This window comes from Lepeophtheirus salmonis, chromosome 3 (assembly GCF_016086655.4).
Source record: "Lepeophtheirus salmonis chromosome 3, UVic_Lsal_1.4, whole genome shotgun sequence".
Taxonomy (NCBI): domain Eukaryota; kingdom Metazoa; phylum Arthropoda; class Copepoda; order Siphonostomatoida; family Caligidae; genus Lepeophtheirus; species Lepeophtheirus salmonis.
In genome coordinates, this window is record NC_052133.2 from 47002820 (window position 1) to 47017068 (window position 14249).

The window sequence follows — 14249 nt, forward strand, 5'->3', positions numbered from 1 at the left end:
ATCAAAATATGCTTCAATATTTGCTTTTTATTAAGTAAAGTACATATATGAAAAAAATACTTATTTTCATCAATATAAATAATGTATAAAAACTTAGCAAAAAAAATCATAATAATGTACAACATTCTTTCATTAAGAAGTTACTTCTTGCATTAAAGAAATATGTGCCCATAGTTAGAGTTATAAATCATAATCATTAAAGGTGTGTGACGGTACTTATAGCGCCACTACTTCAAAAACTTTAGATTTGTACTTTCCCCCTACACATTACCCGTCAAATTTAGCGATATACACATTATTCGGAGAAAAATTATATCACTTAAAAATAAAAATAAAGTCTTACCTTTCCAAAACTTGTTAAACCATCATGTTCTGGCTTTCCATCGGCCTTATCGACTTTGGAACAATCCGCCCTGTAACAAGGATTTTACATGATTATTATTAATAAATAATTATTTCGTCACAAATAGTTGTCATCATTAAAATGTAATCATAACTAAAAAATATTTTTTGCAAATATAATCATTTACAATTATTGCTTTTCATTGACGAAGCGGTTAGAAGAATTAACCATACATCTTGGAATTAGAAAAAAAAATCATGTTTAACCTTAAGTAATAAATCAAAAGGTTGGATTCTTAATTTATTTTGTTCAATTTCCGACAAATACTTAAACTATGGTTAAGTATCTTTTTTGTGTTCTTATCCGCCAAGTAATTTAAATATGTGCTGAATGTTAAGCTACTTTTAAAATGTTTAGCTATCTACACTAAATTTTTTTACAGGGTTCAATATTTTAATAATTGGAATAAGTATAAAAACTAAATTGAATAAAAGTTGAGCAAGATGTTGATATTGAAGTGAAATTTAGAAAAGTTTTAATGTCTTTCCTCAGGAAAAATCTATTTAATTTTCCGTACTTTAGATGAGTTAATAAAGTATTAACTATCCTTTAGTACTTAATTATTCTTTAAAAAAATAAAATAATTGCAGTAAAATACTCCTTTAGTATATCCAGGTTTTGAATTTAGCTCAATGATAAGTTGTTTCAACATGAATTTTCATATTATTATACACAAAATATGAATATAGGAATTTCTTTGAAGAGTCTGTAGAATTGGTTTTGCAGATATACCGGATTATTTGAATCCAGATTGTAAAAAAAGAAAACTTGTGTTAAACGATAGCAATAATCATTGAAAGGTCCTCAAAATGAAAAACTGTTTTGGGATCAGATGTGGCAGAAACAAACTATAATTGTATACTCAAATATAAACGAACAAATTATTTACCATGGTGTATTACAGTTATGAGTAAGAGTCATAGAAATGGCACCAAGTCTCTGAAACATGCGAAGGACTCCAAGACTTGTTCCAATAGCGTGACCACTTTCCACACTAATTAGGCTTGCTATCCTTCCTTCTGAATGGGCGTCAATTAAAGCTGAAAACAGAAATAAAAATAAATATGAATTGATTTAATTGTTTGATGGATATATTTATTTGCTGAATGAAATTCACTTACAACTTGATATTTTGCATATTATGTCAAATATTCAACAAACAGATAAAATGTAGTTGCCATAATTAAATTCATTGACCAAAAATAGAAATGAAATAATTAATTGTTTAATTGCATATATACGCAATTTAAAAATCTTGAAATTTTTTTTGTTATTTTGTCGGTTGAAACTCCGTTTAAAACTGACAACTACCAAAATTGAATGGTTTTCAAATCGTGGTCGCTCTTTCAACCTATTTTATTGCAACCCCACTTATACAAGTTGTACACTTTTAACTTCATATTACCATAATGTACCAATGTTCATAATTTGGCAACACATATGAAGCTGACTATTTTTATATAACCAAAGTATAAAAGTTTTGGCAGTTCTAAAACAGTCTAGGATTTCCAGATATATACTTTAAACCTTTTTATATAATCAAAAAAATTAAACTGGTGCCTGATTCAATTAATATGCAATACCTTTTACTTATGTACCGTTTTCTTGTATGATGAGTAAGTTGAAAATTATAAAACTGTATACGGGATTATATTTACTCATGCCCACAGAAGAATGACTTTAATATATTTTTTATTCTAAAAAAAGAGTTTTGTATACTAAAAAATGATTAGATTCAACTTCTATGTGGTTAAATTTTGTAGTAAAGAAAAATTTTACTTTTATGAAGTCAAGTTAAGATTAAATCTATTTTATAAACCACCGCACAGAATTATACGAATAATCAATAATTATTCGTAAGCTTAAAAAACCAGGGAGAAAAATAACACACTGGTCAAGTCAATCTCCAAGCCTCAATCCTAAAAAAAAAAAAGACGTAAATCAATGTAACAATGCGCTCAGGGTATTTTTTTCTTTAGAGCTCAGTAGTTTCCCGTTTTGGTCATTCTTGCTAAATAAAAGAATTTAAAAATCAAAATGGTAACTTTAAAGAATGTTATGGATGAGAACAGCTAGAATCAGATGTGAAAAGGAAGGAGAGGGAGAAGGAAATAAACTAGGACATAATTAAGAATTACTTCGATGTTGATCCTCAATTTTACTCTTAGTACAACAAGGACTTTTAATTATAACCTGCAACAAATCATCCAGCTTTTATGTAAACACGAATATTCAATCAGGCTTAGAAAATAATTGAATTTAGTAAGAAGGAAAGTTCACTACTCAGGAGTTAAATAATAACAGAGGAAAAAAAAATTAATTCTTCAGATTACCAATTTAAAAAAAACAACAAAAAAAAACGGGCCAGCTACAAAATAAACATAATTTACATTACGAATACTTTATATATATTAACTTAAAAGATCATTTTTAGGTCAGATGGAAAAATTGTAATACTATAATATTTACCAATACTGCATCAATGCAACTTTATCTGATTAATTAAGGAATAAAAAAAAAGTTATTTTTTTAGGAAAATGCTCTTTTTTGACTAGGACTGACTTCTTTTTTTTTTTTTTTTTTTTTTTTGTAATAATTCCATAACGAAATTTATACATTCAAAAGGATGTGTGTAATCTCGAGTCATTGATGATTCCAATTTTATAATTTTTCGTTTGTTATAAAAAAGGAACATTTTTGAACTATGTTTGTCCAACGTTTCGAAAAAAAAGGAAAAAAAATGAAGCAGTGTATAATTGTACAAATACTCATATCTATGAAATAATGTATAATTTGATATATCAAATATAAATTTACGGCACTTTTTTAAAGTAGATTAGACAAAGTACATGATAGGATATAAATACATACATATAATTACTTAAAATAAGGGTTTCATGCCTATAATTTTACTCCAGATAAGACATGTATGCATACATTGTGCTTATTTTAGAGACTCCTTTCTTTATAAAATATGTAGTGTCTGGAGTGGGGACACATAAACTTGGAGTAGCATTTTATAAATATTTTATTGCCATTATTCATAATCATATGGCTTCATTATGCAACCGAATGACAGATGAATAAAATACTAACAATTTTTGTAACCGTACCATCTCTTTAACAGTAAAAATGTCGGAGGAACAACAAAAAAGGCAACTCACCGGTATCAGTGCCAAGAAGGCTGCAGAAACAGTTGTCATCTATAATCAGACTGCCTACAACATCAAGAAGTCCATTAAGAAGAGGAATGGTGTTTTAAGGGCTTAAGATAATGGGAGTCAAAATTTGAAGCGTAACATGGAGGTTGTCCATTACAACTCGGGACTAAAATCATCCGTACGGATTACGATGATTTACACTGGACGATGTGCTCATATGATCACATTAGGCAGATATGAATGCATTTGAAACATAAATTATATTATATTTGTACTTTCTCAATATAGAAATAAACACAACAGAACAAAAAAAATGCATTTAAAGGTGCCACAATAGAACAGTATTCTATATGTGTTATAGTTAATTTCTTCTAGATTTTTGATTAATTTAACCAAGGCTTAGTGCTCTATCTTTTCAAAAATAAAGGTTCATTGTATAAGCTTGTGTATACTTTCTTTTTCTATTTCTTATGGAAACTGAGGGGGGGGTACTTACTCGAACTTGATATACTTTCTCAAGAATGAACAAAGAACGACAAAATAATAAAAACAGTGTTGAGAATGTTAACAATACAAAATCTCGCAAGCTGTCAGGTCATTTTTATACAACTCTATAACTTTATCTGTAACTTAGGGATCTGTGCAACCTATCATTATTCTGTGAAGATCCTGAAGTCGTCCATCAGGTCCGTAGCAAGCTCCATAGACGCTGCAGTGGTCAGAATATACGCTAAAGCTTTCAGGTCTCGTGTGGCAGCTGTCCTTAAAGTAAGGGGAGAACATATTTTTTTTTAAATATTAGGGATTGTCGTATGCTCATTTTTTTGTAAATAAAATATTGTCTTAAACTATTCATTATGCATCTTCTTGGCCTTAAACTCGGTCCAAATTTATCTGCAAGACCTTGTATTCCAAATAAAATATCTATATATATATAATTACTATATATATATATATAAGTAATTATATCACGGTGTTGATAATTGTTGGAGCTGAGCCCCTCCAAATGATGAATGCTAGCAACACCCCTGCCCTAAACCCAATCCTATTTTGGGGAATCTATAAGGAAAGGTATTATATTTAATAGACAGTAACAATACAAAGAACAAGAGAAGAAAAATGGTACAAAAATGATTAATGTGTCAAAAAATGTATTTTTTTTTTTAATGAAAGGAAATTATTAGCTTCGTATCTAAATACTTATCATCACAATTTGACGTTCATCATGCAAATAATAAATAATGATGGCAGTAAAAACGACAATAACAATGAAAACAACAATAAAGTGAAGAATATAAAACTCATTTGAATATCTGAGAAGAGGTAGGAGAGGAGGAGATGCATACAACATAATCCCACTAAATCTCTGTACCTAGTATGGATATGATAAAATAGTAAGTAAGTATATAAATAAATCTCTCTGTAATGTTGTTATTTATGAACGTGGTTATAATGAGTAGGTATTTCATAGTACACTGATAAAAAAACTGTTATTTTTTCAATACGAAATCAATTCTTATTTGTTCTATAATTGATTTTTATAATAGAATAATCTTTATGTCCACAGTGTATGTAAACAATATCAACCATTTTTCATTGTTAAAGTGGGTTTACTGAAGTAAACGCATTTAAAAGCAAACTAAAGATGGGTTTACGAAAGTGCTTACCACATTTACAACGCATATATTTTTCCTTTTGATTATTAGTATTGCACTTTACTTCAATTTTTTTTTATTAATTAAATGTAACTAGATAAGAAGTATAATAATAGAAACAAGGAAAAAGAAATGCGTGCTAAATTATGCGTAAGCACTTTCGTAAACCCAAAGGTAGTTTGCTTTTAACAAATAAAAAAGATTGGATCGCTCTTTTGTCATGCTCTGTAATTTTCTATTATTGAAAAAATAGAAAGAAAATATCAGATTAGGGAAAAATCCTTCTACAACTTTGGAAAGGCAGTGTATTTTCAAAATTTACCATTTTGTTAAGAAAACCTAATTTCGAAGAATAAATAATCTTTCAAAACTTTTTCAAAGATGATCCCCTTGATTGATTATATATATATATTTTTTAATAGTAAAAAATTGCAGAACATTCATTATTTTTATTTCTCAAAAACAAATTAAAACTGTTTGTAAATTTGTACCAAAATATTAGGTTAAAAAATAACTTTGGTAATCGAATAAGAATAAAGTTTGGAATTATAGAATATCGGTTTCTTTTTTATATGAACTCATATGTATATAGGGCCTGTGCTACAGAAAAGACCCCCTATGAATGATAAAAGTGCAAAAAAATTGGAATATCAGTCCACATTTTGAATTAATTAGGTAATGCCTAAAAAAAATGAATACAAATTTAATAATTAATTAATACAAATATTTTATTGTAAAGAAATTGTCAATAAATTATATATTTAGACAGTCTTTAGATAAATAGTGAAAAAAAAAAGTTTTTAAGAAAGAGTTATTATTATTATGGGAAGTATGAAAAGGTTCATATTTAAAAAAAAAATTTAAATAATTTTATAATGAAGTCGGAAGAAATGAGATTTCAAACTGAAGAAAGGATAGGTTACATAGAAAAAATTAGCTGTCAGTCCGAAGAAATGAAATAGTAAAATAAAACTATGGATATTAGTTAAAAAAATGAAATGTTAGTCGGAAAATCTGAAAACAAATATTTAAATCCTCCCAGGAAACATCTTAGCTCGTCCCTGTATCTATTTATGCACATAAAAATGTTCCATATTTGAAAGAACTCTCTACAATTGATAATTTTAGCATATGTGTGATGACGTCATTTATCAAAAAATTGTTCTATGGGATGGCTTTTACGTCAGATTTGAACACGTCCTTAAAGTTTAAGACGAATTTTAGATGAAGCGTCTATCTTTTGACTCCGATAAATACTTAGTTGTAATATTTTTTTATTCTAACTACACGTAAAATATAAACATATAAGTATTTTATTGATTTAACCTATTTAAAGAGTACATTGGTCAGTAGTTTTCCCACAAATTGTATATGAATACGACTCGTCTAATATTGCAACTGTTAAAACTGGTAAAAAACAATTTGTGTTATATAAATGTCAAGACTTTAAAATATATTGAATCATCAACAATTGTCATGAGTATCTAAATTATATCTGATATCTTAATTTTTTTTTTTTTTTATATGTAGTATCAATATAAATATTGGTAGCTATATTTTTAAGAGCACGATCAAAAATGAGACGCCTGACATCTTGAAAGTAGGGTAACGTCATTTTTTACCTTTTTAGGACATACTATTATTTTATTTCGTACGATATTATTGAAGAAGAATAATAGCAACGGTGTACAAATTTGAGACTCGTACATCTATTTTTAATATAAAAAATATAATTTTTTATAAAGAAAGTTTTATTATTTTTTTTCTTGTTTGGATAACAGTTAAAGAGTATATTTTATTGTTTTTTATGAGGCATAGCTTTTCCTTTGTTAATATTTCTTTTTAAATTATAATTAGAAAAGATATGTACAAATTTTGAGACTTATAGATTGTTTTTTAATAAATAAGCATGATTTTCATACAAGGAGGTGTTCAAAATAAAAATTTATTTTAAATCGTCGGTTTTAATAGGTTAATATAAGATTAGATTAATTTATAATAAAATTAAAATTGCATAACAGTATTTCAGTTTCACCGCATTTAAAGCACTTTAAAATTAAACAATATTTATATTTTTTTACTATCAATTAATATTATAATGGTTAATAATGTCCACACGTCTAATCAACTTCTAGTAATTGAAACAAAAGCAAAAAGGTGGTAGATTATCATTTAGTTTTTTTGTTATGAATTTGCATGAAAGTGTCGGAATTGTCATTGTATTGATAAAACAAACAAGATCTTTGGTCTGAGCAATACAAATACTTCAGGATACTAACTGACAAGATTTTTGAGTGATCCAAGCAAACAGCGTATTAATTTTCAATAAATACATATATTGTAAGCTACTAAGCAACAATGTAATGTAGCTTATAATTGACGAAAATATGTATATGAAATATTGGCTGTATAAGATAATAATTCGTACATTTATTTTTTCTATTTTTGTTCGGGATTCTTTTTTGTTTAAGACCCCGAACATATATTTTTATGTAATTGGAATCAAATTACGTTCTTGAACACAATTTAATCAAAAATTAAAGCAAGGTTTGCTTATGTAAATATAACATATATTTGGGTTATAATAGACGAAAAATCCGTTTCACAAATCTACAAAAAGGCCTTCATTCAATGAATTACTTCATGAATATAGTTAATTTATCCATGTCTTCCCCCTAGCTAGATTAACTATTTTGAATAGCGGTATTTATTAAAAGTAATATGATCATTTGATTACTTTTCATGAATATTACAATTTAATTCGAACCATTATTGCAAATGATCATAAATATATATACATTTTTTAAATAAATCTAATTCTTTGTAGTATAGAATATTTAAGTATATACCATTTGTTAAATAGGTAGAGTTGTAAATTCAAAGTCTTTTTTAAAGAGCAATTTTGTTTGTTGTATGCAATTTGAACAATATTTTATATTTTCTAACGCTGTAATAATTATTCTTTAATTATTGAGGAGATAACATTTATGCATAACGTGTAACCAAGAGTGTGTTTGTTAATTAATTATAGAGATTGACATTGAAGAGTTATAACTGTAAAGTTCATTAACAGTTAATTTAATTAATTATATTTGACTGAATGTACAATTAAGGATCTATTAAAGTAATTCTTGCCTATTTTCTTGATAAATACAGGGTCGTGAAGGTAAATCCAGACTACTTTAATTACATTTTAATGAGTAGGGAAGCAAGTAAAGGCTTGAAATTCTATTTACAAGTTCTTATAATAAAAACAAAAAGTCATACTATGTGTTTGCCATTTTTACCAATCATTCGATTGGTACGAGCCCTAAGGGATTTGCAGGCCTTTACCACGTCCGTAGAGGAGAGTTTGTTCCAGTGCATTATGATAGAGGCCTTCAAAAAGTCAATGCTGTTGTGGGTATTGGCAGATACCTTCCTATCTAACTCCACCTAAAAGAAATAATCCATGGGATTCATATAGGAGTTAGAGGGATCGGTACAGTGGTGTCAAAATGACAGCTTCTTTTCTTTGAACAAGTTTTGGGGTTGCAGGGTGTATGAAACGAGTTGAGTCTTGTTGAAACAGGAATTTAAAACCATTAGTCTCAGCTTTCATTATTTAAGGTAGGTATGATCTGGCCAGACAGAAGTTCAGAGTACCAGTGGGCACCCAACACTTCTCCTTTAGTTCAAAAAAGATGGGGGACATAACACTACCATAGCGCCAAATGACCAAGGGTTATGATACTGTCCAAAAACTTGATTTTAAAGACATGGGGGGCATTAGTTCTCTCTGTGGTGAACCATCTATTGTGTTTTGCATGTAGTAGACTTAAATTAAAAGGAACATTAAAAAAAAAAAAATCGTACTACTAACTTATAGCTAGAGTCTATCTCTCATTTAAAAATCGAAATACCTGAGTTCAATGCTTTCCTTATTGTTTAGAATGTAGTTAAAGGATGGACCAGATTTATATTTCTTTCAAAGCTGCTTCTATCTTATTTACATCATTAGAGTTGTATAAAATATGACCTTTCACATTTGAAGTATGTTTGGGATAAAAACAGTTTACTTGTTACGCCATTTTATTATATTAACCACGAGCAAGGAAATGAACAAAAATCCCACTTTTTATCTTAAAAGGAATTCGACAGGGATTACTTTGATGAGATCCTGAATTGTACTCAGAGTCCAACAAGGACCTCCCTCAACAAATTTTCAATATTAACCACGTAGTCTACTTTACATTTATGGGTTCTCTCTTCACAAATTAAAGATAAATTATAAGAGTTTATAATAAAATTAAGGATCGAAAGAAGAGTAATTTCCAAAAGGTCATAAATTATGTCCTAGAGAGCGGGAGTGGCTTTTTCTTATTGGTAATTTGAGTAGGGTGTTATCATTACTATTAGTTTTTGAAAAGAAAAAGTAAGAAAGTATTTCATTTGTGCGTGTGCCTATGGAACACAGAGAATAACTATAAGGTTTTGCGTAGAGTTTATTTGTGTAAGTCCTTGTTGGAGTCGGAGTAGAATTAAGGACTTACTTTAGGGTAATTCCTTACTATGTATTTGCTAGAAACAGATTATGTCTTGTATTTATTTTCTTCCTTCCATAGATGGCCTCAGATAATCTAATATGACTTATTGACAGCTAAGCTACTCTTCTGCCAAATATGATTCAAATTCCTAGGGTTACTATGATATTTTTTGGTTTCTTTACTTTTAACAAGCTAGCAAATCATATTCTCTAATTAAATCTTTCCTCTTCAATTATCGACAAAGATCGACATAGAAGTAATTCTTTCCTAAGTACTTGCTAGGTACGATAGTGATACTTTCATTGATGTTTTTTCTCGTAAGACTGCTTGCAGCCAAGCTGCACCCCTCCAAAACATTCTTCAAATTGTCAGGGCTAGAACAGTCTAATATTTGGTTCCGGGCCAAAATGCTTACAAGTCTATATATAGTTAAGAGCATAAATAATGTACATAGTAAAAATAAATGCCCTCGCAGTTTGACATAAAAATAAATGAATTCATTTATTTTCTGATTTAACAAAACATATATAGGCTATCTGTCAAAAACTTTTACATAAAAATCCTTCCGAGACAAGTTTTTTTTTTTCTCTGATAGTTTTGTTTGTTGTATTTTTGGGATAAACTTGAAGAAGGGGAGGAGTTGGAGGTAAACGTTCAAGTAATAATGATTTATTATAATATTGTTCGTATTTTCTTTTAAAAACATACAATAGTTTTTACTAAATATTCTATTTTTATAATTTATTTCATAAAATAACTTTTTTTATGCAAATACTGAGTTTGATATGTTTAAATCAAGGCTGCGGGGCTGGTATGAGGTGTCGTAATAGTTGTACCGACTCCAACTCTGGCTACAAAGGCTATTATAATTTATGTGAATAAAACTTATTTATAATCTTAGGCTTACTTTGAGCGTTTGTAAAGTTCGTTTTTTTTTCAAAAGGGTTATAAATCAAAAGTATTTATTATTATTAATTTATAAAAAGTTAATAGTTTCAAATACAATCACAATACCTGAACATCTCTAAAGTCGAAATTATTATGTTTGGTAGATAGATTATAGCTATTAGCTACGTTAGTTCATTAATTAGCCTTGTCAATGTCATCAGTCTAAAGAGTAATGTTGAAGTAAATGGTTGTTTGTATTTTTTGTTCCTCGGTTACGATTGCATAAATTATGTTCCGAGAATTATGAATGTATTGCAATATATTGATTTTTATTCATTTGATTTGTTGTTCACCTTGTTAAATATCTTATATTCAAAATATTTTCTTTATACGTGGCGCAATTATATACTCCACACAACTAATAAGTTATGATATCATCGTAACAGCTCGGAGTAAATTCAAGTTTAGATGAGAGTTGGGATAGACATTCGTCTCCAAGACTCAATTAACTACAAAGTCCAGTGAGTGGAGGTAAGACCTGGAAGATGTCCACATTTAGGCACAAACAATAAATGCCTTGCCACGTCAAAAGTCGTGTCTATGGTGTACCTCATTGCATGGTAGGTGCAGAACACATTATCCCTCAAGATTCCCTTTAACTGCAAAGTCAAAGGGTTTGAGGTCATGATTGGAGGAGGGCCACATGGAGTTAGGCAGAAGTCAGCCATATTGTTACTGGATAAGTTTCGGTTGTTCCTGGGTGTATAACAGTCGGAATGAAAATGTAATTGTTCATTGAAGCCTTTTGAAACCGGCGCGGAGAAGATCTCACACACATTACTATTTTCGTTGGTGCTCCAATATTTTTACACTTAGATAGACGGGATAAAAACAAAACTTGGTTCAGAAGTTGCTTGGTTGCTTAATAAAATATCGTTTTAAAAATAACAATGATAAAACTGTAATTAAATGGTTCCTGAATTTTTAGTCCCAAATCTGTAAGTAGGGATTCAAACTAAAAATCTACCATGTTTTATTCTTGCACTATGCCAATGATTTTTTTTTGTTAATTTTAAGAGCAATTATAATATAAACCTTTTCTTATTAAAAAATCCGCCTATTCTAATTTTCATGAGTTCCAAATGAAGTAAAGACTCTTTTATTCTATATGAATCAAGCAAAGTTTGTCTAATGGTTAATCTGTCTGCAGAGGACTCATTGTTTACAACGAGAGTGTGTAGCCTTAGCTCAGCGCCTGAAGGAAAGAAAAAGGGAGTATATAGCGGTAGTTGCATAAATACAAGGACTAATTTTTAAACCCTTATATCTCGAGGTTCTGTGAGTGGAAATAAAAAATTCTAGCACGAGTAACTAGTTAAATATTTTGGCTGTTTTTTTGTTTTTCTTACTCGCATCAAACAACATCGTTAACGATGAATAACGAGGCCAAACGTTATATGGTTGCCACTCTCCTCCGCGCCGGTAGATCTGTCAAGGAGATAATCAAGGACACTGGACTATCCAGGACTACTGTGTTCAAGGTCCAGAAGCTTGTCAAGGAAGGAAAAGATCTGAAAGACCTGGCCATACCTCTGGAATGACTCAGGATTGGCTCGCTGCCAACATGCCATTTTGGAACAAAAACATTTGGCCACATCAATCACCTGATATGAATCACCTTGACTACAGTGTGTGGTGGCAAATTGAGAAAAAGGCCTGCACTACCCGCCACCTGAATATGGACTCATCGAAGGCCAGCGTCAATGAGCAATGGGCATTCATGGAAGACAATTACATCATCAATGCGTGCAAGGCCTTCCGGGCGCTTGGAGGGTGTAATAGAAGCTGATGGCGGTTATATTCAGTACTTATATTAAATTTTATACCAGAATAAATTCTCTATTATATAATTCTCAAAAAAATACGTCATACGAATTGTATTACATATTTAATTATTTGCCACAAATAGTCCGCGTATTTATGCAACTACCAGTATATAAAAAAATAAATGTTACCTTAGATAAGGTTTATTATTGAGCGCGTGTAGCTAAGGCTCAGCACGTCATATAGAAAAAAAAAGAGGAGTACAATTATACAATATTTAATTTTACTTTTTGATGAGGTTTAGAATTGAGCGTGTGTAGCTGAGCACAGCTGGTCATATGAGTAAAGAAAAGTGGAGTACATGTATATCTATATTCTTCAAGCAAAGTTCATCGACGCCTAATAAATATGAACAATGTGTATTCTCCGCTGGTTAATAATATGCCAAGATTTCTTTCATTTAATAAAGTTTTAACTGCATTTAGGATTGCTATTCATATATGTAAATATATGTTTGCATTTGTAATATTATTTCAATCCTTCTCAATAATTTTTATCCACATTCTAAAACTGTAAAATAATCTTTCCATGTTTGTTACGAATTAAAATTCAATCAACAAAGGAGACCGATGATTTGTCTGAAATATCTTGCTATAAAAAATCATATAAGCTCTGACAAAAATCTTAAAAAATAAAGTTTGTAAATAAATCCTTACCTTGAGAATCGTTAACAAATTGAAGATACGTAGGATATTGGCTGATGAATCGTTTAATGAGATCAATTTGTTCGAGAGTTATTTGGACGGAATCCTTATGTTGTGAGCCACAAGGAGCGTATGCAACCCAAAACTAAATAAAGAAAATAATATTAAACATTAATAGTATGAGAAAAATATAATGTATCACTAAGACAACCACATTTCGCTCAGATTTACCGTTTTGTAGTCATTTATTGCATCAATACCAATTTGTTTTATATTTTTAAGGAACCCTTTTTATGGTTTTTTCAACAAAGGTATTAGATAAAAATTTGCATATTCAGACAAAAGGAAGAAACACTTATCCAGAAGTGTGTGCATTAGGCCTTGCATTGTTTTGTGCAAAATGATATATTAGAAAAAAATACATCCCTATTAGATATTATAGTTAGAGTTGTAGAAGCTTAGACAAGTGCAAGACTTTCTGTCCTTGCAACCTGGACATTGTTTTTTATTTTCGTAACCTGTTATCATTCATGAGTCGTTTTTGAAGAGAAAGCATTTAAGTATAAAGTTATCAGTAGTGTGTTAAATACAAAGAGAAATACTAGGCAGTTTTGTGGAGTTGTAAATGAAAAGCCAGTTACCAAATCTATCGTGCTTGTGAATATATATATAAATGTGTGGTGCTTCTAATTATAATTATTTAGACATACTAGTTGAGATCATGTTTTGGAGTCTATTTAGTTTTCTTGTGTTTTCCTTGTTATTATTATTTTGTTGATATATTGTGAGTCCGTTCGATATTTAGATTCATAGAAGAAACACGTATTTCAATAAATAAAAATGTTTAAATCCTAATTAAGGTTTATTCCAAAATTGGATTCTACAATGGTGACCCCCAACAGAAAGAATCTACTGTACCAAAGTAACTAAAAATGAAAGTGTAGACATAAAACACGTTTTGTCAAGTTACCAAGGTTCACGGCCTTTTGTCCGTCTGAATATTTTCTTTGTGTGGAGGCTCAATTTGAGCTAGCAAAGATAACTCAAAAACAAACAAAATATAACTATGTCCTCAGTGCTATATCCGA

General features: G+C 29.5%; 1 protein-coding gene across 2 annotated transcripts in view; it reads right to left on the bottom strand.

Moving 5' to 3' along the window:
* LOC121115226 (uncharacterized) overlaps positions 1–14249 on the bottom strand; it is a 439152-nt gene that overhangs the window by 111406 nt on the left and 313497 nt on the right. For both annotated transcript variants that reach the window (XM_040709425.2, XM_071887446.1), the window contains exons 6-8: positions 13174–13306; positions 1293–1443; positions 344–413 (exon numbers count right to left, since the gene is read on the bottom strand). In XM_040709425.2, the coding sequence (XP_040565359.2) occupies positions 344–413; positions 1293–1443; positions 13174–13306 (354 nt within the window). The remainder of the gene's footprint in view (positions 1–343; positions 414–1292; positions 1444–13173; positions 13307–14249) is intronic.